The sequence below is a fragment of the Chiroxiphia lanceolata genome, chromosome 11, assembly GCF_009829145.1.
Source record: "Chiroxiphia lanceolata isolate bChiLan1 chromosome 11, bChiLan1.pri, whole genome shotgun sequence".
Lineage (NCBI taxonomy): Eukaryota > Metazoa > Chordata > Aves > Passeriformes > Pipridae > Chiroxiphia > Chiroxiphia lanceolata.
Window position 1 is genome coordinate 11,687,819 of NC_045647.1, and position 27,981 is coordinate 11,715,799.

At 45.1% G+C, this 27,981-nt stretch overlaps 1 protein-coding gene across 1 annotated transcript; it reads left to right on the forward strand.

The window, feature by feature from the left end:
- The first annotated feature begins 335 nt into the window (after positions 1-335).
- Positions 336-27,981, forward strand: ABTB1 (ankyrin repeat and BTB domain containing 1). The gene is made up of 12 exons (XM_032698989.1): positions 336-468; positions 2,099-2,161; positions 3,258-3,313; positions 4,381-4,525; positions 6,413-6,572; positions 7,456-7,501; positions 8,494-8,610; positions 13,377-13,492; positions 18,865-18,963; positions 19,553-19,720; positions 22,676-22,876; positions 24,639-27,981. The coding sequence occupies exons 1-12, from the start codon at positions 413-415 to the stop codon at positions 24,843-24,845; spliced, it is 1,434 nt and encodes a 477-aa protein (XP_032554880.1). The 5' UTR covers positions 336-412; the 3' UTR covers positions 24,846-27,981.

A 27,981-nucleotide genomic window follows, 5' to 3' on the forward strand; every position in this document is an offset into this window, starting at 1 on the left:
GAAAAGAGTCTGGCACCATCCTTTTGGCACCCACTTTTGGATTAATGAGATCCTCTCTCATTACAACTGCACGTGGTCCAGAGAGAGCCCTGCCGTGTTGTCCCAGACCACCTCGCATCCACGTTCTGGACCAGGTCCCCTCCTCGGCTGTGTCCCGGGTCAGCCCCCCTTCCCCAGAGCCCCGTTCCGCGCGTGTCCGGGGGCGGCCCGGGCTGCAGTTGTTCCTCCGTGCCGCGGGGGGCGCTGCGGGGCCCGCGCTGGGCCCGGCGGGCGGCGCCGCCGCTGTGTTTACATCGCCCGGCGCTCCCGCCCCGCCGCCGCTGCCCCTCGGCCCGGCCCGGCCCGGTCCCCGCGGCCGCTCCTCCGCCCTCCGCGTCAATGCGGCGCCGCCGCCCCGCCGCCTGTCCCGGCCATGGACACCAGCGACCTGTTCACCAGCTGCAAGAAGGGCGACGTGAGCCGCGTGCGGTGAGCGGGGCCGGGCCGGGGCCGGGCGGGCAGCGAGTCCCGGCGTCCCCCCCGTACCGACCGCCGGTCACCCGGGCTGCGGGGCCGGGCCTGCCGGGGCGGGCGGGCCTCGCCGGGACGGGTTTACCTGGAGCCCAACCAGGCCTCCCCGGCGGCTCTCGCAGGGGAGCCGTTTGTTTCTTTAGACGTCAGTGCACCTTGCACCCCGGGGAGCTGGGTGTGCACCGGGTCTTTGCCGGTGTGCTTCGGTTCGTGTGGGGTTTTTGCCAGGTGTCCGAGTGTCACTGCGTACCCGCGGGTGTGGATGTTGCTGCCAGTGGCGAATGTCCTTGCACAAGGCTCCTCTCTTCAGCTGCTGTTTCTCTACTCAAATGGTGTTTGGGTTGGTAGGAAGCTGGATCCCTGGGAAGGAATCGTCGTGGAAATGTTTAGACGCCTTGTGCTGTAGACTGTGGGAGAATCTCTGAGAAATACCAGGATGCCAAATTTCAGGTCAAGTCTTGCTCACCTCAAAGCAGCACAGCTCAGCTGCAGTGATTTTAGATCAGGAGGCATTGGCTTGTTGTCTGCAGGGTGAAGGGTTGTGGTCATGCAAAGGCCCAGGGTTTAAAACAGACTCTTCTCCTGCATCTCATGGTTTGAGTGTAAGACTTTCCTTCACCTTTTTATCCTGCTTGATTTTTGTAATCATGTTAGGTTGTAATCATGCAAGCAGTAAATTGCTTGCAGTTTACTGTAGAAGAAAGGGCCTGGAGGGTGGCCTTGCAGAGGTTTAAGATGACCAGTATAGAAGTGATAATGGAGAAATGGTTTGTCTGAGAATGCTGTCAAAGCCAGGGCAACACGTGGGACTGAGTAGAAAGGAGCTGAGTTCATTGGGATTTTGAATGTGGTCAGAGGAACCTGGAGTCTGAGACAGGAAAGATGAAGAGAGTGAAAGGGGGGACTGATGTGGTGGGTGATAAAAGAGCCCAAACTTGAGAATCTTTATGAAGGCTGAGTGGGACTTCTGCGTGTGGTTAGCAGAGGTGGTTGTTGCAGTTGTTGCGGACAGGCTCTAACAAGAGCCAGGCTGTATAGGAGATTTGTCTGCAAGGCAAAGCCTGGCTTCTAGATATGCCAGAGAGGGAGGGTTGGCAGCGTTTGATCTAGCCTGAATGTGCAGGACAAGGAAGTGGCAGGAATTCAGAGCAGTCTGGAGTGACACTGGTGCTGTTGCTTGTGTCCAGAAAAGCAGGATGGGAGTCCAGCTTTGGCCTTGTGGAATTGACCACTTATTTGTAAGCATCCAGGCTGTGAACACAGTTGGAGAAAGAGAAGGTACTGCTAAAGTGCTCAGGCTTCTTTTGTGATTACTGACCTGTTAGGGGTGGGTTTGATTCCATTCTTTCCCCATGTGCACCACTTAAGATTGAAGGGAGCTACCAGACCATGCTGCAGAACACCATTCTTTGGGTCGAAGGTTTGACTGATACCCCTTCAGCTGTAGGTGACAGCTCCCCAAATCCAGTGCAAGATCCTGTCATACCTTTGGAAGTTCCTGTATGAACTCAAAGTTACATTTTTGAAAGAGGAGAATGTGACTGACCAGCTGCAAGAAGTTGTGACTTTGCTCTCCCTTTTCTTCCAGATACCTTCTTGAACAGCGAGATGTGGAAATTAATGTCCGTGATAAATGGGACAGCACACCCCTGTGAGTGCTGCAGCCTGGAGCGCTGGCTGGGTGGGGTACAGGGCCTTCAGAGCTCCTTTGCTCTCTCAGCAGCAGCAGCCACGAGCACTGTTACAAAATGTCTCAGGTTCTGCTTTTCGGGAGCTTTGGCTACATAGTTCTGCTTCTCTTCTCTGCCAGTGCTGTGCTAAGTATGTCTTTATCTCCTCATCTGACTGATGCTTGCTGTAGTGATGCTCAGAAGGGTGGTTCATTTTGTGACCAAATTACCTAGGTTAAGCACTCTGTTCTTGGCTAGATTAGACTATTTCCTCATCAAAGTCTATGGCATTCTAGTATCTCTTTTCAGGTGAAGGCGTGGCTTGATGAAATGCAAAGTGACTGTGGGGTCACAGTGTGTCTGGCAAGGCTCTGAACATGCAGTAGGTAGTGAAGAATCCCTGTGCAGCTGCTGAGGAGCAGGGTGTGAGCTTTTTACCTCCCCACAACTCCAAAGTGCATTTAGACATCTGCAGTATATTTAGAGTACAGAATAACTTCCCAAAGTAAATGCAGACTAACATTTGGCTGCTGCAACGCACATTACAGAATTCTCCTAGTTTGTAGGACTGTTTGAGGTGCTTGTGAAAGAGAATCATGAAAGGCTCAGACTAGAAAAGAGAAAACAAAACTCATCCTAAGTAGGACTTAGAGGAGTGGATTTGGTGTACATCCAGTGAGTGCTGTTCCCTCCTCATCACAGTGTGCAGCAGTCAGACAGCAGAAGGAGCAAGGAGTGTTTTTGAGAATTCAGTAGAATTGCTGAGTGCCCGTGAAATGATCTCCATTAAAACGAGGATGGATTTGGCAGCTGGTGGTGCAGCAGAAGATGCAGGACCTAGATTGAGACCTTGAGATCTCCTTGCAGTGCCTAGGAGTGCTGAGAACAGATCCTGCTTAGTCTGTTGCTGGGATCAGACTCCTGTGCTATTCAGTAGCAACTCCTTATTCCTAAGAGGAGTCATCTTCTAAGCTTCTCAGGGATGCTCTCAGTGCTGTGGTGTGTGTACCTTGGTGTGCCTAGACACTGAATTTTGCTTCCTGCTGTATCTGATTTTCTTTCTCTTGTTGTTGTCAGGTATTACGCCTGCCTGTGTGGACATGAGGAGCTTGTACGCTATCTTCTAGCCAATGGTGAGCAAAAGTGTCCTGATTATGGGTGCAGTATCTTTATCCATATCGATCCATTGGGATTGAATATCCTTCTAGCTGTCCCTTGTGGAAACTTCTGTTACCGCAAACCATCTGATCAGCGATCTCAGGCTACCGTGGGAGTCCTGGACACACTTTCATGGTCCCTTTTGCCAGCGTTTGCTGCTTGAATTTGCTTCTTGAAATTCATTGAAATTTCTCGATTCGCTTGAAATCCTGAAAATGCACAGAAAGGGAAACTTTCTTATGGTGGCTCAAGGCAGCATGACTTTCTGAAATCACAGCTGGTGTTTTTTGAGGGTGCATTGCTGTTGGGAGAATGCTGATGTAAGGGTTATACTTCATATGAAGAATTGTCTTTGTAAAATTTTCTTGTACTGTTCTGATAGCCTGGCTTTGTAAGCAGGATTTAAAGGTGAAATGCAAGGGATTTTGCTAATCTCAGACACAGCAAGATGAATAATCCAGGCCAAGTGCCTGCCCATTTGGTTCCCAGCACCCAAATTCCCTTGAGTGTGATGATGTTCTGGCAGAGGATTCAGAGTGCAGAGTCAGATCTCAGAAGGTTTGTCTTTTTTACTGCATTCAAAGCATCTTAATCAACCACTTTTGTAATTCTAAAGTAGCAAAATGCAAATGCCCTCCAAATTTCTAGCAGAGTCTAACCTATAGAGGCATCTCCTGCCTTATACAAAGCAGAAATGCTTTTTAGGAGGAGCTGTTAACAGTCCAGTAAGTGATCATACTCTTTGTAAAGTAAGATTTGTCTTCCCAGAACACTGCTGGAGCCATGCTGAGAGGCTTAGTACCCAGGTCATTTTATGACAAATGAGTCATGACATCTTCAGAAAGGGATTTGGCTGTGGCACAACAGCTTTAGGTTGTACACATGTGAGGGAAGCTTAGTTTTTGTAAATATGCTCGGCAGCACAGGGGATCACAGTGAAACATGTCACCAGACAGAAGTCATACTCGTTTAGTGACCACTTGGGGACACTTGAGAAGGGTTTCACTGTGCCTGCTGGCACATACCTGTGGTGGTTTTGCAGGAGCGAAATGTGAGGCCAACACTTTTGATGGGGAGCGTTGTTTGTATGGAGCCCTGAGTGACACCATCCGACGTCTGCTGAAGGAGTACAAACAGATCACAGCAAAGTGCATGAGGAGAGACTACTATGATGTCTTCCTGCAGAGGTAAGCAGATGAGGCATGTGCAGAGCATTCCATCATCCTTCCGTAGCTGCTAACCTGGATATTTGAGCTCTCTGCTAAGGGCAGCTCTGAAAGGCAACTCTGTCTCATTCCTGAGCATGTAGAACTTCCTAAGGGATGTTCCTTTGTGCCATAAAGGGATGACTTCCAGGTATGTGTGCATATAAAATATAGCCTCCAGTGACTGAGGTACGGACTCCAGAGCCAAAGAAAACTGGTCTTTATAATTCAGAAGCACTAAGCTGTCATCTTTGACTGTCAAACCAAAATCAGATCACTAAAACCACATCAGCAATTTGGGATAATATGTCAACTGAAATTAAATTTCAGGCCTGAAGGTGCTATAGACTGCAAGCAGAGGTTTTCAATACTGATAACAGGTTTCTCATTTCTGAAATATAGAGCACTTCAAGAAGTCTGAAACTCACTCATAGTGACAGCATTTGGTTCTTTCTTTTTGTTCATTAAAATCTGTTAATTTTAAGATACTTCTGAAAGTTGCCTGTCATACACTGTAGTCTTAGTCTAGACCATGAGTAGCAGCCTAACTTGCTCAGGAGTAGAGGAATAGTGTCAATCTTTTCTTCTTGCTCTTTCTCTACCCTGATAGTTCTGATGTTATTGCACAGACTTGTTTTTTTTTTTTCCTTTTTATTTCCCATTGGACTGATGTAAAAAACCACACAAGGTTTCAACGTTTGTATCTTCGAAATTGGAGAGTTAGTAAGTCCTAGAAAGATCTGACAATCTTTCCATTACTACAGAGTCCCAATTTCTGAAGCTGTGGGGAAAGGGGGAAGGAAGGAAACTCATTTATCTGAGTAGAATCCGATTCTGCCTTTCAGGGAAGTAAAATTTTGCAGGATGATTTATTGCTGCATTGGTGACTCTGTGGCTCAGATGATGCAGAGTTGAGCTAAAATATGCTGGTTTCTGCTTCTCATTCCAAGCAGACCTTGTGTTAAAATTGAGGCAAAGGGCAACAGTAGGGGGGACAAAAAATAAGGCTTCTTTTTGGTTTTGGGCAAGATGCTAGTAGGAAGGATGCTCTAGTGGCAGGAGACTGAGATCAGCAATCAAGACTCTGCTCTGACATCATCTCGTTGTGTGACCCCACACCTTTCTGTGCACCAGCCCTGCTCTCTAGAAGAAGTATTATGCTTGATGTCCACCTGTTTCGACCTCTTGGGGATGTTTGTGAGGATATATATGCAAGGGGTGATTGGCATTAGGAAACACTGGTGATGGTTACTGTAAACTCTAGAAGAAGCAGTCTTGTTTTTATCCTTTTAAAGGAGGAGGGTATGGTCATGCAGTCATAAAGAATGCTTCACCTCTGATGTGGTAATTGCCTGCTTTTTATACCTGTTACATCCTTCCTTCTTCTGGGGGTGGGTGACATCAAGTCCTCTCCTATTTGCTGCATGGTTAGAGTATACACACTGATAGTGCCCAGAGAGCAGGAAAGTTGCACCTTACTTTGTAGTGGGGTAATTATTTTTGAAAGCGTGTCCTTCTGCAGAGCTTTTTTGTCATCTGACAATTTAAAAGCAGAATTAACTTTTAGAGATGTGTTTGGGGGCAACTAGTTCCACTTTAAAATCTGTTCCCTGCATTCAGGTGGTCCCCTAAGGCGGGAAGGTTTCTTTCTCCAGCCTTCTTGCACTAACAAAACTTCTTTAAGTTATCAAAGGGAGGGAGAGATCCCAGTCTAGTGTACGAAGTACCAGCCCCAGTGCTGACCTTCTCACTGGTCAGGGAGAGACTGCAATGCCCAGAGGTATTTGTTCATTTAGACCTAATTGTACCGTGTCCTCCACTAGCTTTGCTCCATTCTCTCCTGTCTCATTCTCTGTGTGTCCCTCACAGGTTGCTGGAGCAGGGTTACCAAAGCGACATTGTTTTCATTGTTCATGGCAAATCCTTCTGTGCCCATCGCTGCATCCTCAGCGCTCGCAGTGCCTACTTTGCAGAGATGTTTGAGACCAAGTGGAAGGGGAAAAATATGATAGTGTTGAAGCATCCACTGGTGAGCAGGATTGTTTTTCCAGTTCTTTCCTTTCTTTTACTGTTCCAACTACCTGAGAAAAGTGAGTAGGAAAGACAGTTTGAGGGTTAACTTCCACAGTGAGTAACTTCTGGAGCTCAGAATGACCCAAGTTGAAGAGAAGGGCTTTATGCACTAAAATAGCATCTTATGTAGATAACAAAAGGCTGCAGACTGCATACTTCCCCTTTGTTCCCTCTGTCACGTATCTTAATTGCAGTACCAGGTAGCTGTTACCATCTGCCAGCTGTGTCACGACCCCTTTGTGGGATGAGTTAGGTCTTTCTAATTCCTGGTGGACAGGTGGTCTGTGGTGAAAACATCACCTCCATAATTGGTACTAATTGAGTCCCTTTTGTTGTCTTTGCAGTAATAACTAAATAGGCCATAAGTACATTCCATCCATTAATCACCAATACCCCAGCACGTTTCTCTTGACTCTGGCTGTGCAAAACCTCTTCTTACAAACATGCTTCCAGTTTCTCTGGACATTGCTCTCCTTCCTCTTTGTGCAAGAACAAGTCTTTCCTTTCATACTAAGAAGGGGTGGAAATGTTTATGACCAGTGTAAAGCTGGATTTTACAGAGTCTGTATTGCAACCATGTCTTTGGAGCACCTCCATTAGTCGAGTCCCGTCCCCTGAGGCACTTGGGGGATTAGTATCAGTTGATACAGTAAAGAGCTGTGTAAGCCAGGTGGAGTGGCAGCATGAGGAGCAAGGAAATTGGGTGCAGTGTGTGAGTTGTTATTTAAGTGGGGTTTTTTTGACTGTTCAGGATCACGTTTCAAGCTTGTTATTAAGTTTATGGGAATTCTAACAGTAACTTTCTCATGGTTTTTTTTTTGTTTTTTTTTTTTTTTTAGATTAATCCAGCAGCCTTTGGTGCTCTTCTGCAGTATCTATACACAGGTAAATGATTTACCCTCTAGTGTATGTGTTCATGGCAGGAGGGCAGCTCTCTGTGCCCCTGCCATAGCACTGTTTGAGTGGCCCAGGCTGCACTTAGCACTAGTTTACACTTAGCTGTGTTAGAGTGCACCAGTCACCAACACATCCTCCCTGCTGGCAGAAGGGGAGAATGTGAGCAATCGCCTGCTCTTCCAAATTGTTTGTACCTTTTGCCAGTTGTTTTCCTACCAGTAACTATACAGTCAATTAAAAACAAAATCAGCTTAGGTTGATTGGTTGGATGGATTTGGAGAATGTATTTTTAACTTAAGGAAGGTAAAGCCAGGTTCCCACATAAAACATTTTCAGTCTGGCAGACCTGAGCAGTGTGTGCTGAACACTTTGACTACACTCTAGTTTTTTTTTTTTGAACAGAAGTTGATCCCAAACCTTCTCTGAAAATGCCCAGTGTTGTATTGTAGGTATGCTAAGTGCTGAACTATTCTCAGGCCAGGAGGGGGTGCCAGAAAGTAACACTTCCTGCAAGGTTCTCCTTCCCCGGTCCAGCGTGTTCAGAAATGTTCCTTGTAATGTTTTCAGTGATTGTAAAAGATTCTGGGAGGACAACTTGTGAGCCTAAAGTCTTTTCTTACCCAAAGCCAGGCAGCCAATGGTGGCAGTCATGCCTGCTGCTGTTGTGCTGCTATTTTTTTTCCTTTTCTGAAGGAATTAGACGTGTTTTGTATAGCCTGTTTGGTCTTTGGACTCTCTAATGAAGCTATTAGGATAGACCCTGGAAAGTGGGAATGTGAATTAAATGCCAGACTGTGATTGATAAGTGGGTAGTGGGGTACCAAGTCTTAGTATGTGGGAGTGAGTCTCAACTGCATGCTGAAAAGTGAGGAGTGTAACTGACAAATTTCTGTGCCATCAAGTCTTCAGACTGTAATTTTTTACCATTTTTATACCTAAGTCCATGGGTTAAAAGAGCTGACTGCATTCCTTCTTGACAGGTCGTCTTGATATCGATGTAGAATATGTCAATGATTGCAAGAGGTTAGCCAAGCAGTGTCGGCTGCAGGACCTCATCGATGATTTGGAGACCAAATGTAAAAAAGTCTATGAATTTGGTAAGCATTTTACTTGCTGTTGTCTCTGCTGTGCCTGTGTGCCCTTTCAGGGAGAAACAGGGAGGTGTGATGGTGGATGTTTCATGGTGTCCCTGGGGCTTCCAGAAGATGATTCTGTTGTGGAATTCCCATGTTTGCATGATAGTTTTCAGTCGTGGCCTCTCTGTAGAGCAGCTATAGTGGTTTCTGACACATGCATGTTTATCATTTGTATTGAGTGTTTTCATTATAGTGGTAGCAGGACTTTGCTGTGGTTGCTCTGCTTTTAGCAGAGAGCTTGTTTAAATCCCTAGGGTGATAAAATATGTACAGTTAAAAGTAATTTTCTGAGTTTATCTGACCTTTAACCAAAGTAAAATGTTTGATAATTGGCCCAAAACGGGTGCAGAGGGAGATATAACACTTCTTTTAAAAGCAGAGAAGTATTTCTGAAAGTGTGTGTGTATTAATAACGCATGGATGTGCCAAACCTCAAGTGATACAATCCTCTATTTAAGGACTTTTTGTTATCCAAATAGCTTGTGATCTAATCATGACATGAGCTTATTGCATGAAACCCAACACTTGGAATTTATCATCATCTCTTTAGCTCAAGCTAAGGGACACGTGAAGAGGAATCAAAACAGCACAAGTAGGGCAAAGTGGTGTTAGTCATAAAGTAAAAAAAAAATAATCAGGTAACAAAACCTTCAGGCTGAAAACATCTGATTATCATTCCATGCTCTGAGTTAAATCCTTTACTTCAGTCATGTTAATTTTGGTTTGAGAAGAGACTCCAGTCTGTGGCTTTAAAGTCAATAGCATCTTCTTCCCTGATCTAAGAGGTAAGGGTCTAACTATTCCATTTTTCCCTTTTGAATACCAGTTGTGATTATTCAGCCTCCTGAAGTTGCAGGGCTCAACTGATAGAGAGAATGCTTCTGGCTCCAGAAATTCCTCATCTGCAAATCACATGGAAGATGTGTATGTCTCCCCTTGGGCACATGCAGTTGTTTGGTGGTGGTGGGGTACAAGATCACTGAGGTGCAGCCATTCCCATGTAGACCAGGGTGCAAGTCCTTACAGAAGCTGTATCATAAGTCTTATTTCTGCCATGTAAACACAAATGTAAACATGGATCTGAAGAGATGAGAAATGGATTTCTTGGTTTCTCGCTACAAAAAGTGTAAGATATTGGTTTGTATTAAATAAGTGGTAGAAAAGGGGAGTGGTGAACGGATATAAAATAAAAGCTACTCAGACAATCAGGTAACAGAATTATCTTGTGGCACCTTTTGATGTCAGAGTAATTCAGTGAGATGCTGGAGATCTGTTTTTTCCTTTTTATCTCTTTTCCCAGGATCTAGCTGAGACACTGAAGGCGACCATTCCACCTTAATTCATCTAGTTAAAGTCTTATATTGTATTGTGGGAGGAAAATAAGGTGCTTAAATTTGTGAACTTCAGGAAAGCTGACTTCTTGGTGGGGTTTAAAAAGGAAAATGATGAAGTAAAGTTTCAGGTTAGTTGGAAGTTTCTGATACAAGCTGCACTTGGAAATGTAATGCAAATTTCCTGGATGGCATCAGACACATAATTTAATTTCTGTTTTCTTTGGGATGGGAACAGTTGCTCTTCATTTCTTAGGCCTGACAGAAGACATACTCAATGGGTGGTGTAAAGCACTGATGGAAATACTAAGCTTGATTTTTATTATGGCAGGTTGAATTCAAAGGAGTAGACAGAACTGCTGATAGGTGTGTTAAAAGTTTGTTTCTTATATCAGATCTCATATGGAAGCCAGGAAAACTTGATTCTGCAGAAATTAATGTATGTAAGACTTACAGGAGTTGAAAATTGAAGAGCTTAGATCACATCGTGTTTGGCACTTGACAAAGCATTACTTGGAGTGCATTAGAAACCTCTGCCTGCTCAAAGTGCTTCGTGTGGAATAGACATCTGATTCAGGTCTGCAGAGCGAGGCCATGTCTTGCATCTGTATTATGAAGTTGAAACGTGAAAACAACACTCAAGCCTCTGAAGCTCCACTGGATAATTGCAGTCTCTGCAATCTCATTATCTAGAGTTAATCAGTATTTCAAAAGCACTTAGTATCTTGGCATGCACAGACAGTTTAGGAAGAGGATGACCCAGTGCCTTCTGTTTCACCTGAGATATACTTGGGTGTGTGAATGCCTGTCTGTTTTCCTCCGCATGTGTATTGTGACTGTAATGAGAAAAAACTATTGCAGTGTTTGGAAGAGCTCAAACAGTTTGTCCAGATTAAGCCATAATCCTTTCTTTAGAAGCATATCTATTAGAAATTAAATGTTTTGCAGTTATTTCAGCAAGTTTTAGGGCAAAGAGGGTGAGAACAAGGTTTGTCATGCTTGCCTTTGTAGCAGAGACACCGGCTGTACAGAATCTGTGGTTATAGCTGATTGTGGCATTAGGAGGAGGATGTATCTGAGTGTGGCATCATTTTGAAGGGTTTGAGATGGGAGTTTGGTGTGGCTTTTGTGGCTGCACTGGCTCAATTTAAACAGAAGACTACAGAGAAGTATTGAGCAATAAAACCAAGGCAGCTCATGAAGTGGTAGATGATGTTCAGTGCTGTGCAGCCAGGCTAGATTGGGAAGAAAGAAAAAATCCTCCATTCTCAACTTCAGCCATAATTGGGTTGTTCCCTCGAGCTCCTTGCATTGTTTATGCTGCTGTTTTTAGAACCCCCTTCATTCCTCTTTCCTGCAACAAGGTCATGACCCCTACTGCTTGCTTGCAGCCAACAGCTTATTCCTATTTCACCACTTTGATTTTTGTTGTCTCTGTTAGGAAAGATTTGCGTGTGATACCAAATGTTGTTCCCTTGTATTTGAGAGATGCAGTGTCTGAATAGATTTACTTCTCAGACAAATCACTGTTCTTTTGTGTGTCGCTGTGAAAGGGCACAGATGCTCTGTGGATCCCAAGAGAACTCTTTGCCTTGACTACTGCTTAAAACTTGCTGGGTCCGTTAGCACTTAGAGAGCCTGACTGATCTGGTGACTGTTACAGTAAGCACTACAGAAATACAAATGACTCTCTCTGCCAAAAAGAATTTCTAATTTCACAGTGAGAAATTTGCTTCTCTCACGCTGGTCTGTAAGTGGACAGGGCTCTTTGAGAAAATGCACTCAGTCTGGTTTGTGTTGGTGCCAGGTCTCCTCTTGGCTTATTTACCTTGGAAGTCATCTATCTGAGGGTAGTGTTTCATGCTAATAGGGTAGCCTTTCTCCTTGCTGGTGAGCTTTGTGTGTAGCAATCCTGGTACCTGGCTATTTTGTCCTGGTAGATTATCCTTCTCTTTCCAGTAATCTCTCTGGGGTATGCAGCCTATTTCGAAGTACAGTGCTGGCATATCTGAAGGGTGCAGCAGTGCTGTGGAGGAGGGGGTGGAGAACTTCTTTTGTGGCACATTGTGGTCTTGTTTCACTCACGACCCGATGGAGTCATCTGATGGAGCTCATGTAATGCTGCGCAAAATGTCAGGAGAAATGAGGTCTCAAGGTGGCGTGATTCACCTGTGAGGGGTTTTAATGCCATGAATCATACCTGTCAGAAATTTTTCTGAATGCCTCATAGTTAACTCTGCATCTCTCTGGCTCCCAACAGCATCTCAAGCCTTCCTCACCACAACTTTGCATTTTCTGGTGGTACTCTGTGTTTTTTCACAAGTTTCTGTATGTACCAGGGACTCTTGAACATCGTATGTGTTCTAGTCCTCACCCCAAACCATGCTGACCTGGAAACAAACCTGAGCTGGGGAGCTGAGGGACAGAGGTGGCCAGAAAGAGGAAAGGCTGTGCTGGTGGTGGTATTGCAACACAACAGCAGGGTGTACTTTGAGCTGCTGTTTGTTTGAAGTTAAGATTGGCTTCTGTGAGCTCCACGGGAACTTTGGTCATAGCAAGGCCGCTGAAGTATGATCATATGTTTTGCTTTCCCTTTATTGGGCTGTTTTATTGAGTAGGCTGATAGGGCAAGACAGTAAGACACGCTAGGTCTGAAAAAGGCAAATGAAGTTGCTGTCTCTGAATGATTTGTTTGAGCTCTTTGGTGGTAGTGATGCTTATTTAATGTTTGCAGAGAACACAGGCACATGCAGCAGTCCGGGTGCTCTGGGAGTCTTTGTGCTTTGGGGATCCATGGATAGAGAGTAGAGGACAGACTTGTGCATGCAGAACTTATTGGCTAAACAGGAAGAAATCCCTTTGTTCCCTTCAGTGAAGTTGAAACAGCTGAAATAGGACCCATCAGAGCACGTGACAGAGCAGAGAGGCATGGAAGCAGAATAATTTTGACTAAGAACTCCCTGGCATGGGCTTCACCTTAGGTGACACTGTCAGCAGTAGGGGTGGTTGGCTGGGGAAGGCAGTGTATGAGTGGCTCCTATAGGGATGAGGGTATCCTGATCCACGGTCCTCAACTGTACTTGATGACATGGAGCAAGCTGGGCTTGAAATATGCCTGTGACAACTTTGTGTTTCCCACAGTTGATATTCCAGCATAAGGAATTAAGTGGAAGTTTGAGGAGAGACAACAATACGTGCATCCCCTTCTAGCCCTGCTCACCAGCTGCACTGAGGGGTGCTGAGTGTGTGCTTACGTAGAAGAACCGTGTGTGTTTTGCAGTAAAAGCCGCATGGCAATACTGATTTTCCTGGAGTGTCTCTTATCTAAACGGGAGAGAATGTTTATAGAGGAATTTAGGCATCTCTGCTCTCTTTTTTTTTTTTTGCTTCTTCCAGTCTCTTCCAAGCCAGGGACCTGTGTGAAAGTGCTGACGATTGAGCCCACAGGTAACTGCCGGCTGCAGGAAGATCTGGCTCTTCTGGCAGACTGCGCCCTGCCAGCCGAACTGCGGGTAGGGAGCACTTCTACTCCTTCTGCTCTCCATGGGGCTGGGATATCTGGGCACCTGTGTTCCGTGTGTTCCGTTGTGTTTTGCCATTTAGAGTTTAGTGCTTGCCTGTTTTCTTGTGCTCCAAGTGCTGAAAGGCTTTTATTGCTGGGAAATGCTGTAAAATTGTTTAATGGGGCTGTCAGTGCTGGTCCTTCCCCTTGGATTTTCCCCCCCGGCAGGGATCTTGTAAATAAAACCCTTTTCATGTGGTTGGTGGGGATTTCCCCAGTGACTGCAATGGGACAAGAGTTGACCCTCAGCTCTTCTCTGTGCCATCTTTCTTGAGAATTAGAAGTGTTTTAGCAGCAGGCATGGGTACCCAAAGGGACATGCAGGTGGAAGGTGGCTTGCTGGGGACTGACACCATGCAGTGGAGAGGTGCTTTCAAACCCTCAAAGTATTTCCAGCAGAAATGTGAGTCCCTCTGAAGAGAATTTAACTTGACTGGAAATAGATCTGCTTTTCCTGACTATGTCTTGACCCTTAGAAATAGCCCCCCAGGTTGATGATGACTGTGTTAAAATACCATCAGTTTTATTAATTAGGATCATATATATGGATCTTCTCTCCCAGTTGTGGAAGAATGGGGATAAGTATTAATGGTCTTTATTCTCCCTGCATCTGGTGTTTTCTGTAACATCGTCAGATTCATTTTGCTCTTATATATGCCCTTTTTCCCCCTCATTCTCATACCAACCACTATATTTAATAATGTGGACTCATTTTAGGTGGCTGCCATGCCCAGAGTTCGTATGACTGAGTGATATAGCACAGCTTATTGCCTTTCTTCTTTCTGTCCCCTGCCAAATAGACCTGCCTGGTGCAAGACAGCGCGTGTGTGTCGGTACATGGATAAGGTTTCTTACCTTAATAGACTAATATGTTTTGTACTGGCTTTTTTCAGACATATTTCTTTATAGAGGGAGTTTTTCTCCATCAGGTTTACGACTACCAGTACAGAAATCTTTCCTACATAGCCTGCCTCCTCCAAATAACCGTGCATTTGTTTGTGGCTTCCAATATTTTTTTTCTGTATGCTTGCAGGTTTTAAAGGGAGGTGATACTATAAGTAAGCCTCAGACTACATGCCCAGGAATTAAAAAAAGCATAAAGGACCCCAAACAGTGAGATTTACATAAATTTTTAAGTCACTTCACAAATAAAAAGAATACATCCTGTTTGATTGTTTCTTTCCAGACCTTAATGGCTGTTCTAGAGGGTTAGAAACATTTTCCTTTTTAATTCTTTCATGTAGAATAGGAGCTGGAAGGAAAATAGGAAACTTGCAATAATGTAATCATCTGACAGCAGTGTGAATTGTGAGCTGTGGTTTGCTTGCTGCGTTCATGGATCAGAATGAAAGCAAGCATTAGAGTTGTTATGGCTGTAGAAGTAAAGAGGACATGGGCACACATCTGATCACTAGAGAATTTGTGTGCCATGCACAAAGGTAGATGCTTTGTTTAACCCTGATAAATTCTATAAAATTCTAATTTTTCTCTCTTTTTTTGTGGTACTTTTTTTGTAGCTCTTCATCCTAATGCCATTTATATCTCATCCTAATGTTTCCAAATTGTTAAATTCTGTGAATTAGGCATGTTTTTTCTGGGACAGAGGCATTGCACATCCTTGTTCTTCCAGGGTTTGTTGCTATACAAGGAATAGCATACAAACTATGTAACTTAAAATGTCAGGGATAACTAAATAGTCACGTACAAACATTCATGTTCTCAAGAGAAACATCCATTATTTTTTTCCAGCCTATGCAGAACAAAATAGGTATTTGGCTTCTGGATAAAAGCCAGAATTTCCATAATTTGGCAAGAAACATTTGTAGCTGCTGCATGTCATGTAATGCCGTATTATATGAAATAGGGATTTGTACAGCTTTCTGTTTCAATATAAACAAATAATTTGCATGTAATGTCTTTGATACTTGAATGATGCAGGAAACTGTGCATCCCAGTTTCATAGTTCAGTAGTGTAAAACAATAATGAAAATTTGATATCCAATTACAGTTCATTATTATTTTCTAGGGTGAGAACTATCTATTCTTTGAAACCTTAAACATGTTTATAATTCTGGTAACTTGTTTCTCTTTCCTGTTTATGCTTGGAAGCCTTTTTTGTGTTTTTCAGTGTTTGCTTCTGCAAGTGTGTTTGTTGTCTCTGTTTTGTTTTTGCAAGTGTGGTTGTGGTCTTTGTTTTGTTTTAATGTAGCAATGGCCAGGATTTTTCTGACCACAACAGCTGCTTCCTCAGTTTGTTACCATAAAATTTAGTAGTGACAGAATTAAGTCAAATATCATGAAAAACCAGGCAGCTGTCAAAAACCATGTGGCTTCCCACTGTCTGCCTGCCTGGCTCTTCATCTCATGTCTGCCAGGTGACCTCTGAGTTAGAAACTCTAGGGCTTCCAGTATATGAGACTGTAGGCACATGGTTTTCTTGTGATTGTTTTTCAATTACCTTTTAACTGAGATCTTACGTTCCAAACCAAGATGAAATCAGACCTAAAAGGATCAGAGCTTGCCACGAAATAAATACTGCTCTTTATTTATATTGTCAGTTGGTGTGGCTGCCAAAAAGTGACCATTTTTCACTTTTGGGGTAAAACTAAGTCTTGCAATGCGTAGGAAGAACAGTTTGAAACAAGTAGATGGGATCCATTATGTCTGACTCTGCACCTGTGTACTGGGGTTGTCCATGGCATTTACTCCTGTGCTTTGCTTCGCCCATTTGGCAGAGGCAGATTAATGAACTATTTACAACATGCTTCCAGTTTAGTTTTTTTTTGTATCCGATCCACTTGCATCTGGTTATGAGCTGCTAATCTTCTCTTGGATCACTAACCCCTGTATTTTGTGTTGTAATTTATTTACAATTTTCTTGCTGAGATAATCTGGCCAAGGTACAAATTGCTGCCACTGATTTGTTTTGTATGTTTTTGCCTTCAGCAACATCTCTATTTAAGCTCTAATAGGAAATCTGTAGCGGTGAAGACCTGATCCTCCATATGTGATGGCTGGAAGATGCTGTGAATGTTCAAGCAGTCTTATGCTGTAGAGTGTTGAGAATTTTTCTGTGTGGTGATTGAGTTATGTGGAATGTGTTTACACTTCATAGGTTAGACTGTGTTGTGCTTCCTGGGCAGCATACTTGACTTTGGCAGCTGTGCTTTGCCTGGACAGAGGCATGTGAAGAAGGTTGTATGAATAGAGGTAGTGGGAGGAATAAGCCAATTTTCTGCAGGGAGATCCTGAAAGGGATATTGAATTCCTCAAGCATGACAAGGGAGGAGAGTAGAAGTAGTTGAGGCTTGAAAGGGAAGTAAAAGGGAAAATTCTGCAAAGCCACTTCATGCAGAATGGGAGAAACAAAGACACAAACCTACTTTTATAGTAGAATTGGACATGACTCTGTGAAACCTGAGCATCAGAGTGGGGACCAGGCAAGGCTAGAGGCAGAAAATTTAACCCAGAAGAGTTTGTAATAAGGGAGACAAACTCTGAGACAAATAAAACTCCAGTGTCCATTCCAGAGGGATAGATTCCTTTTAGATATTTACTTTTGAACAGTGAAAGGAGAGCAAAGAAGGGATGCACGTAGGAGATGAGGAGTTTGTCTCAATTCCTGTGCCACAGAGCGGCATCTTATCAAAGCCTGTTTATGGGTTTGCTTTACCTGTGATGTGCCTCCAGATTTGTAGCCTTCAAAGTCATGTCAGAATTTCTAGGAGAGGACATGGAAGCTGTCACACAGGGTGGGGATAGCAGCAAGGCAAACAGAGCAGGCAGTTGGATCATGATGCTGGTGTTTTTAATGCATTGCACAGAGTGAGACTGCAGGTCCCCAGACCATGGTTGGAACCAAGAACCAAAGCCTTGAAACATGAGACACAGATAACAATAAAATAGCAGCATGGAAGATCTACAGATGGGACAATCTGATCTCATCTTCAGTGCTGGAGGTGCCCTTTCTGTTATAGCTGTATGAAAAGCAGGTGATAGATCATGTGGGCAGCACTCCTTGAATTGCTGCATCTCTTCTGGAACAGGAGTTTCCCAGTGGAGCAGGACTCGAAGGAGAGAGGTGCTATGGAGAGCCAGCATTACTATGACAGCCATGTGCACGATTTGAATGTCACTGGGCTTATCCTTTGATTAGGAATCAGAAGCTGCCAAGTGTTGTTGTGGACAAAGGGCTTGGTAGATGGGTCCAGATTGCCATGTTCACTGGTGGTGTGAGTTTTTGCCAGCTTGATGCCTTGCCACATCCGAGAACCTATTTTGTGAGAAACCTCACTGCACGTGAGCTGAGCTTGGCTGAGAGCACCAAGTCAGTCTGTTGTTGCAGGCTGTGTCTTTGTTGCAGGCTGCTCGGGAGGGAGGAATCACCTGGCTCTTCAGTAAAACTGAAGGTCAGTTGCTTTCAGTCAGGATGGAGGCAGGCATGTTGGAAATGGTGCTTAGGTAGTCTGTGATTGTGAGACTGATCTTTATGGTCAGCCTGGGATTTTCTCAGGTGCAAACTTGGGTGTAGTTTTCCTGGATGAGACAGAGCAGGAATAAATTCCTCTGCCCAGATAGCTCAGGGGCGTGTGCTTGGAAAGGAAGAACCAGGGGAAACTTTTGTTTCCAGAGATTGTCTTGGTTACATGACTGTGAATATAAACTTTTTTTTTTGTTACAATTTAATTACTCTATATATAGGATAAGGTGAAAGTGAAAATATTTGGAAGTGTCACTTTAAAGTAACATAAGGCCAACAGATTCTTTTTTGTGTTTGTCTGCTGTCATGGTTGGCATGTGGGACTGGGTGGAGGTGTGTTGGTGTTAAAATAATTCACTAGAGTATTAATACTGCAACAACACTGTTTCTGGCTGCAAATCAAAGCAGAAATCTGAAATATGCTTTAGCAATGTTGGATTATTCAAGTGAGGCAGTAATTGTAGCCAAACCATTTCAAACTGGTGTATACATCAATGTAATCTATATGTTACTACATATACACAGTAAAAGGCTAGTCCTAAACCTCTTACATGCCCTGCTTGGCTATCTGCCTTGTTAAATGGCGCAGAAACACTTTCCAGAGGATCACGAGGTTTCCATGGATAACAGAGGCAGCTGTAACTTGTACCAGGAATACCTCTACCAGGAGTGCAAGTTCTCCAGTTCCTCACATTGAAATCTGTGTTCAGAGCATCTCTGGTGCTCTGCACTGTGCTGAAGGAATAGGTGAATGGTGGTTTCCTCCTTGAGTCCAAACTTGGGACCATGAGCGTGTTTAAGCATGAATGTTTTAGGCAGGGGTTTCTGGTTTTTCTTCCTAGGTTGGTTTTGGGGAGTTGCCGTTTGACAGCACCGACAACTTTAACAGCTGTCCTGATGTGTGTTTCCGGGTGGAAGATTACAACTTCTTGTGCCATAAGGTATGTGCTTCTGCTCTACTTCCTTCTCCTCCCCTTTTGCTGAGACTCTGATCTACCTGTGCCCCCCCTCATTTTATGCTGGATACACTCTGCAGGAGCAGCATTGCCTCATCAGTTGCAAAACCAAAAGCATTATTGCAGCTGGAAAACTACATTTAAAGCATTTAACCAAGCAGCAAACCTTGCCTTTCTTGCAGAGATGAGTAGATAAATTTATAGATTTGGCTACAGCGTTCACAGCTGAAAAATCTCCTGCTACTTGTGAGTTCAGTGTCTGGAGAGTGGAATTTTGATCTGCAGGTGAACAGCAGTAAGAATAGATTTTGAGATCCAACCTCCAACTCAAGGTCCTGCCCTAATGTCATGCTATTTTCAAATCTCTTAAGTTTGCAAATTGTGTTTTTTGTTCTGAGAGTAGGCATGTATAGAAATAAGATATGGAAAAATGTTGGAGATGTAGCTTCAAAATAAAGGGAAAATCAGAGTTACGGGGTCTGAACTTCTGAAATATCTTTCAGCTGCTCCAGTAGCCAGTTGGGAGTGCCCTTTGATTTGGTACACTGAGTTTTGGTTTTTCTTCCCTCTCCAGGCATTTTTCTGTGGTCGCAGTGATTATTTCAAAGCCCTCCTTGAAGACCATTTCAGTGAGAGTGAGGAGCTGCAGACACAGCCCAGCATCCCTGTGGTGACGCTCCACAACATCTCAGAAGACATCTTCATCCGGGTCCTCTACTACATCTACAGTGATGATACAGAGGTGAGACCAGCCATTGGTCCTTTCCTTCTGTGCTGGTTAGTGCTGAGATGTTTTCAGCAGTGTTTTTCTACAACATCTGGAGCAGGGTGTGTGTGGGGGGGGGTGTGGGGGTGGGGTGTCTTCTTAAATTCCGCTGACCTACTCTGCTACCTCACTTTTGTCTCAGGAACCAACATACTGGGACGTACTGTTAGCCAGGCAGGGGTTTAGTTCATGTGCGTGATGCTTATGAGCAAATCCCTATTCTTTTATCACATAATAAAAATCTGGAAATTAGGTTGCACGTTGTTCATTGACATGATAAATGCAGGGCGTTGCAGCTTTCCCTCTTTGGCTCTGTGGCAGGATAAGGGGAGCAGCTGCCAGTAGATGGCAGATTGAACACATTTGGAGATGTGCAAGGGCTGAGGGATTTTGCTTATTTACTCTTGGCATCATAGCCTACTTTTCCATTTGTAGCAAGTCATTATTTCCAGAGTTATTTATTGCTGGGGTAGGCAGAGGTTCCTCTGGGAGACCAACGCCTTGCTGTGCTCAGTATTGAAGGCAGTAACAAAATGGCCCTAACCCACCTAGTTTTCAGCCTACTGGAAGGTGCAGCAAGTAGCAGCATTTAATTAGTTTCCTGCTTTGGTTTTGTGGCAAATGCTTTCAGCAAGATCTTGCTACAAGATCTGAGAACACATTCTGGCATTAGGGCAACAATCAGAGACGCTGCTGCACCTGCCAGTGTCACTTCTCCCAAGCAGTGTTTGTGCTCTGGGGTAGGTGCCACATGCAGGGAGTGCACACAGCTGTGACCTTGTTTCTGCTGAGCTGTTCACCTCCAGGCAGTGGTAGGGAGAGATGTTTGTCAGGCAGCAAGGGCTGGATTGCCATTGGTATGCCAGAGAGCAGATCCTTCACTTGTCTGCACTCTTCCCTCAGCCACGTGCTTGAAGGGGCAGGCAGAGGGGGAAAGAAGCTGCTTGGGGTTGTGAACTTGTGACTGCACCGCAGCGTGACCCTGTTCCCTTGCACCTCTCCTGTCTGCTTGCCCTCCTCGTGATGACTCACAGGAAGGATGTTTCCAAACAGCTATTCCTTTCCGAGGGGTGCCTCAGCTGTCCTGTCTGGGCTGGAAGCTGGAGGACAGACCAACAACGAGTAGGAGTTGAAAGGATCTTGCTCATGTGGTTTCTGTGCAGAATGAAACCTTGGGTTTCAAACGGAGCAGCCAAGCTATGAGCCTCTGCAGACATTTCACCCCTCATGAGAAACTGCCAGGAAAAATGGTCAGGAAAACAGGAATATAGCTCAAGTTCCACACTTACATATGGAGTGTTCTCCCTGCCCTGCAATTCTCAAATCAAGTATCAGCATTCTCAATTGCATGTTTCTTTTTCCAAATGATTTATGGTGTCTCTCTGCCACGTAGTAGTGACAGTGTTTGCAGTTGTGGGGAAGAGTGTGTGCAGAGGACATAAAGGGTTCCAGGCACAAAGAGAAATTGCTGATCAGAATACTCGTGGGGGCTCAAGGGCAGCTTTTGCAGGAACGTTTGCCAGGTTTGTCCTTGATCAAGCAGTTGGGGGCTACAGCCATCAATACTGCTGACTCAAATGCCTCCAACTCCTGAGGTTCCTGGAGCTTATGAAGGGACAAAGCAGCACTTGATTAATAACCCCAAGAGCTTTGTTACCCCACTGTGCATACAGGCCTCGTGGTGTGCCTCTTGTACATCTTGCATTCTTCTGCACAGCTGCTGCAGGGTGTTACACAGCTGAGGCACTTGCTGTGAGCTCTCTCCAAACACGGGTGCAAACAGCTGTGGGGGAAGAAATAATCTGCTGTTTGTGGTTGTCAGAGTGAGCAACTGAGCAACCACATGTGTAGATGTGGACAGCAGTGTGTTTGCTGCTGGCTGGTTATCACGGCAGTGGCCCACGCTGCAGCCAGTTACCATTGCTCAATCCAGACCAGTGTGGTTTGGTCTCTAAGTGCGAGGGACCTCACCTCCTCCACGGCCAGGGCATGCTGCATCCTGCAGATCTGCTGTCAAAATGGATGTGGGGAGCTGTGCTCTTTGCAATTCACAGAAGCAGGAACAGAGAGGCTCTAGTTCCAGGTTAGTGACGCAGATGGCTGACTAAAATAGGATTTGCCCGGCCAGGGGGAAGAGACTGAGTGAAGCTGGAGGTGGTTTCTCCAGCATTATCTACAGCATTTTTATCCTCAGATCACTTGCAAGTATCCAAGAGGGAAATGGGAGGGTGGTTCTCTAGCTCAAGAACCTGAAAATGTTAAAGGCCATTCACAATAGTTCAAATTTGAGCATCTAATGCATGAATTTAATTCATTTTGAATTCCTGTTAAAGCTCCAATAGTATTTGATGTGTGAAATATGTTCCTTACCTGGCTGGGCCTGACTTACAGTTTATTTGCGGTACAATTTTTTGTCCTTGGGTGTACCCCTGTGCCAGGGAGGTTGTGCTGGCTGAGTTAGCAGAGCCAGTCTGAGCAAGGAACTTAAGAGAATTTTGCGTGTTTTTCACAAGATGTGAGTCCAGCAGTATAAAATGGGAGGAAAAACGTGGGGATAAGGTTCTCTGTCCTGCCAGTCTGTTCTGTTTGTCTCTTTGAAGTACGTCTGGTAAAAGCTATCTCCTTCCACTGCCACGCTGAGCATTTCTTAGGAGCCAGCTTTCAGGTGCACTGCAGTGTTTCAGCACTGCCCTGTGCTTAGCTACAGGGGTTATATGCAGCATGAGAAACTTCCTGCTGCATTTTGAACCCCTCTGTGGTAGGAGCAGGAGACTCAGCCTGAAAGATTGAGCTCCTGTCAACTTGTCCAGTAGTTAACACTAGTTAACTAGTCCAACTAGTTAACACTTGTCCAGTAATGGGCCAAACAACACTTTAGTTTGCCAGAGAGAAGTTGTGTCCGTAGAACCATTCTCCTTTTTTCATTACCAGCTGTCCCCAGAAAACGCCTATGACGTGCTGTGTGTGGCAGACATGTACCTGCTGCCTGGGCTCAAGCGCCTGTGTGGCAGGACCCTGGCCCAGATCCTCGATGAGGACAACATCATCAGCATCTGGAGGATCGCAAAGCTGTTCCAGCTGACCCGGCTGGAGGACCAGTGCACGGAGTACATGGCAAAGATCATTGAGAAGGTACCAAAACACTCCCTGTGGCACTGACCACATGTGCTCATAAATCTAACTGCACAGTGAGCCATAGAGACAACAGATTTTATGGTTGTACTTTGGTCTGTACTAAATGGTTGCCTGCTCTGGATTAATGTGTTTCCTGAAAATGTGCAGCAGTTAAGTAGCAAAGCACATGGTGAGTTAGAACAGAGGAGGAGTGTGGCAGTACCTGATGTCACCACAGTAAAGCCACATGCTGGTGGCTGTCTAGCACATCGCTATGGACTGTGGGGTGAAAAACCTGCCCAAAAAGTTCTGCAAGTACCAGGGGCAAGTGATTTTCACTGAACTGTCAGTCATTGTGCCCAGAGTGTTGACTGAATACACAAGCTTCAGCCTGGAGAACCCAATGGCGTGTGCAGGGAAGGTCTGTTCAGGAAATGTTTTTCGGTGTTTGCTGGAGGTAGTTCTTCCTGGCATAATGCTCTAGAAAGGAGAAATTGATGTGATCTGTAATCTCCAGGATGACAAACCAAATATTAGGGGTTTGCACAGGGGAAATTGGCTATTGAACAGCAAGAAGTAATGAATTTAACACTGAAGTTTTCTTTAGGGGGCTCCATTTAAGTGTTATCCTTAGTGATTATATAGCTTGAAGTTTCAGGACTTGTGGAGAAAGTGGCCATATGGATGGATAAACTAGAATCTATGGAGTGTTTTTAACCTGAGGCAGATCTTTATAAATGGCTCGTACAGTTTGCATGGGAATGTAACATTTTCACCTACAGCTTAAAAGGTGTGAAATTATTTTTGGCATGTGAAAACAGTGAAGGAAATGATTCTGGGGCTGTTACTTTGTTCAGTGCATAGCTTGCACTGAGGTTCTGGCTTCTGAAAAAGCTGCTGAACGTCCCAAGTAGTGGCTGGGGTAGGTCTTTACTTGTGTGTTCCCCTTGCATTCCCCATCTCTAGCTTGAGTGGGAGTCTTTGGACCCAGAACTGGCAATGTGCCTTCCTAAGGGTGTTGGCACAGACAGAGCCACCCCAGCTGTTCAGACATCAGCCCTTGCCAGCATCTTGTGGAGATGCACTGATGGCAGCAGGGAGAGATTTTGGCAGTGTGGTAGCAGAGCAGAGCTCAGCAACCTGCTGAGTTCAGTGGGCACAGTTCAGTAGCGCAGACAGACGGAAGCTGCCTCTCACCCTTCAGCTCACCACATGTTCCTGGGGAACCTGATGGAGAATCATTCATGGGTGACCCAATTCTGTCAGGGTGGGCACAGAGCAGAGCAGCTGCCTTGCTGGTGGTGGTGGGGCTGAGTCATTGTGGGAGGATAGTCAGCTATGGCTCCTAGTTCTGAACTGGGCACACGCACCCACTGGCTTGTCTGCTACAAGACTTCTCCCCAAAGTGTCTGGCAACATCTCCTGGTTCCTGCTGAGGACCTTTCTTGGGGAATATTGTGTATATTCACGTGCCCCAGTACCAAGGCTAGGGATGCTTAGTTAGAGAGTGTTACAGTGTGCTGTTGGAGGTGCAGATTGCTTACAGTTGTGACTGTTTATTGTTGGAGTATTGTTGGAGTATCCTTAGAATGGATGGCAAGATGCATCTCCAAGTGGTGTCTGGAGGAGATGTAGGAAGATTTGGGTCTCCATGTACCCTTAGCATTCCTTTTTTTTCTCTGGGATCCTTTAACAGTGGCTGAGACCATTATCCCAACCGTTTATATCTCTTTACCTGTCTTCTTGTCTTCCTAATGGTTCTTTTGTCCATCCTGTCCAGCTGGTGGAGTTGGAGGAGTTTGCGGCTGCTGTGAAGGAGAACGCGGAGGCTGTGGAGGAGCGGCAGGAGACTGACTCCATTCCTCTGGTCGATGACATCCGCTTCCACATCACCAGCAACGTGCAGACTTACAGTGCCATTGAGGAAGCCAACCAGAAACTTGAAGCTCTGGAAAACCTCCTGGCCAGTATAGGGCTTGAGTGCTGATGAGTGCAAGCCCTGCTTGTCATATGCAGCCTGCGTAGCCCTCACTGGGTTGGCTCAGAGTGCAAGAACATCCCAGTCTGAATGTTCCTCTTCTCATTCTTTGTCCTCCTTCCCATCCACTTTCAGGCATGATTTCTTTTTAATTTATTTATGTCTGGACATTTGCGTTTCTGGTTTTGTGTTTGGTTTTATTTTGGTTTTTGTTTCTCCTTTCAGAAGTAGCTCCCAGAGCTCATCCCAAATCGTAGCTGCTCCTTTTTAGAAAAAAGTGCAGACAGGAGACTGTGAGCTGTTGGGGGGTGGTGATGGAGCTGTTTTGGGGACTTCTGCTGCCTGGGGTTAGGACCCATCCTGCTCTGTTGCCCAACAACACACTTCTGAAACTGGCTCATGCCAGAATATTTGTTGAATTACCACCAGCAGAGGAAGAAAACTGGATTAAACTCTCCAAATAAGTATATGAGAAGGGAGGTCAGCACTGTCACTGTCAGCATTTTAAGACTGGCAGAGGTGGATAGTGCTTCCCCAGCAGGGACACAGGGGTACTTGGCTATGTAGAAAGCACTGTCTTCACCTGCTATTTTAGTTCTTAGATGAAAAAACCCTAACAAAACAAAACAAAATAATTTCCAAGTCTTCCCTAGCATTTCATTGCTTTGAAGTACTCAGAAAAAAAAGCTTTACTTTCTGAACAGGCATCTTTGGGAATACAGTAGAGACGAGAGTCCTTCCATTCTTAGAAAGCAGTAGCTTTCAATGCACAAAAGAAGGGAGAGCAGCCCTTTTCTTCCTAACAGAGGAAGGAAACACCTTCTTCTCAGAAACAGCACTTTTCCCTTTCTTTTTGTCCATTGTGGTAGAGCAAAGCTGACTTGCTGGTGAGTCAGGGAAGAAAGGGCACTGGAAATCCTTTTTAAAAGGAAAAGGGGTCTTTTGGGGCCTCACAGGGCTGCTGTCCCACTCATCAGCCTTCTAGCTTTGCTCAACCTTGAGCTTTGTAGCTTCATTGTTCTCCAGGAAATTCACTGTTTGTACTAACGAATGTTTTTGAATCTGTGTTCTGCAGTAGGTCGTGTTATCTCGTGTTGTCTCCCTGGATTCCTAATGAGGGTAATGATGTTCTTTCTCCTTAGCACTAATCAGCAGGCAGTACCCCTGCATAAAGCTTGTCTTGCCAAATAGGCTGCCCTCGGAGCTGTCGTCTCTGGAATGGTGTGTCACGAGGGTCTCCAAGGCTGGGTGTGCTTTGCCGTGCTGTGCGCTGGGAGGGAGAGGAGGCACTGAGTGAAGCATGTAGGGAATCTTGCAGGGGCACTGGGCTGCCATTACCACTGCATATTGTCAGTTCGGTCACTTTGTGAGGCAAGATTTTGAAATAATCTGTGTCAGGTGCGCTTTTATTGTGTGATGTGGGAACTGGACATGGATCCCTTGCAGCTTCAGGATGTTCCTTTCTGTAATGGTGGTGGCAGCTGCCTGTACATGGCCTGCATTGAAGCTGTTGGCAAGGCTGTGGGCAGGCTCTGGGCACCACCTGCTCTAGGCAGAGTGGGTTCAGTTGCAGTGAGGATGAAACACTGGGCTTTGGCCACTGTACTTGGGGGAAGCTGGACTTCGGCAAAATCATGTGACAGGATTGAGTTGCACTTAACAGAAGCTGGGGACAGAGCTGGGGCGGGGGGAGCAGGGATGAGATTCATTGACATAACTGAACCCCAGATGCTTGTGCACTTTGTCATCTGAGTTTAACTGCTATCTCTTGCAGATCAAGTCTCAAGTTCAAGCAGGGCGTGCTTCAATTCTGTTTCAAAATGCTTGTGAGGAAGTGCAAGGAACTGTTGTGGTTTGTTTTCTGCTGCCATATTAGTGTGAGGGAAGAGATGTGTCCCTGCAGGAGTATGTTGCTGTGTGGAAGCAGGAAGCAGCAGGAGTGTGCTGGTGACGTGGAGAGAGCTGTACATTTGCTGTGTGATCTATGGAATGTACCTACACGTCCATCTCTAAGCTCAGTGTGGCTTTGACAGGACCCCTAAAGAGCCCAGCCCAACTTGTACTGATAAAAGCATTTCCATGAACTTGAGGAGGGGAAGGGCTATTAGGAAAGCTTTACTTTGAAGTCCCATATATTTTAGAAAAGAAGGGTGAAAGCAGAACTGCTTGTTTTCATGCTGTCAGGCTTATGAAAGCCTGATACAGAAACAGCTTAACCCAGCTGGTTCAGTTCCCCTGCGTTTCTCCTCCCTACATGGCTGAAGATGACACTGAACATAAGCAGGATGTTTAGTTTATCACATCCCTTCTACTCCTCCAGCATAAATTCCACATCTGACAACTTAGTAGTCGGCTTTCCACAGCAGTGGCTCTGACATCCCTGCACAAGGCTTGCACGGAGCCACCAGAGAACAGAACATGGCCTTTGCCTTCTGCTTGTACTGAGCGAGATGCAGAAGCAGGATTACCAAAGAATGTGCTAATGCTTTTCTCTGCAGATGCCTCAGCTGCTAAAGCAAATGGACACTGGCAATGGGCAAAGCAGGAGGGAGGCAGAGGAGTGGCAGCAGTGCTGGGAAGCGTTTTCCATATGGCTGCTCTTGAATAATTCCATTCCTGCGTCCTTAAGCGTGGAGAAAGTGAGGCTGCAGTTGTACATGTGGGAGGAAAGGTCAGTGTGGCCTTTTGATCTGCCTCCCCAGCAGTGCAAGTCCACGTGGGCTTCCAAGCAAATGCCTCATCTGTCTGCGTGCACTTAGTGGTCACATCTGTGAGGTCTGTCAGATTGTCCAATTACTCGGGATCCTTTAACCCCCCCATCCCTTTTGGCAAAATAGGGCTATCCAAAAGCATGCATAAGCAGATGGTCAGCATGCAGGCAAGCTCTCTAATTAAGATGAGCCAGGACAAACTTAGATTTGAATTCACTTTATTCTTGCTGCAAATGATTTTATCACAAAATAAAAACCTTCTGATTTTTCTTCTGTTGCCAGCGTCCTTTTTGTGTTTTGTTGCCTCTGTCCTTTTTATTTACTTCTAGCCACTTGCTGAGATAAAAAGATTGTAAAATTTATCAGAGCAACATTATATTTAAGAAGAAACGTGTAAGCATGTGTGCAGCAATAAAATAGTCTATTTCACTATA

Coding starts and splice junctions, on each gene's coding strand:
- ABTB1 (XM_032698989.1), top strand. CDS start 413: ATGGACACCAGCGACCTGTTCACCAGCTGCAAGAAGGGCGACGTGAGC. Junction 469..2,098: donor GGCGACGTGAGCCGCGTGCG/GTGAGCGGGGCC, acceptor CTTTTCTTCCAG/ATACCTTCTTGAACAGCGAG. Junction 8,611..13,376: donor TAAAAAAGTCTATGAATTTG/GTAAGCATTTTA, acceptor TGCTTCTTCCAG/TCTCTTCCAAGCCAGGGACC.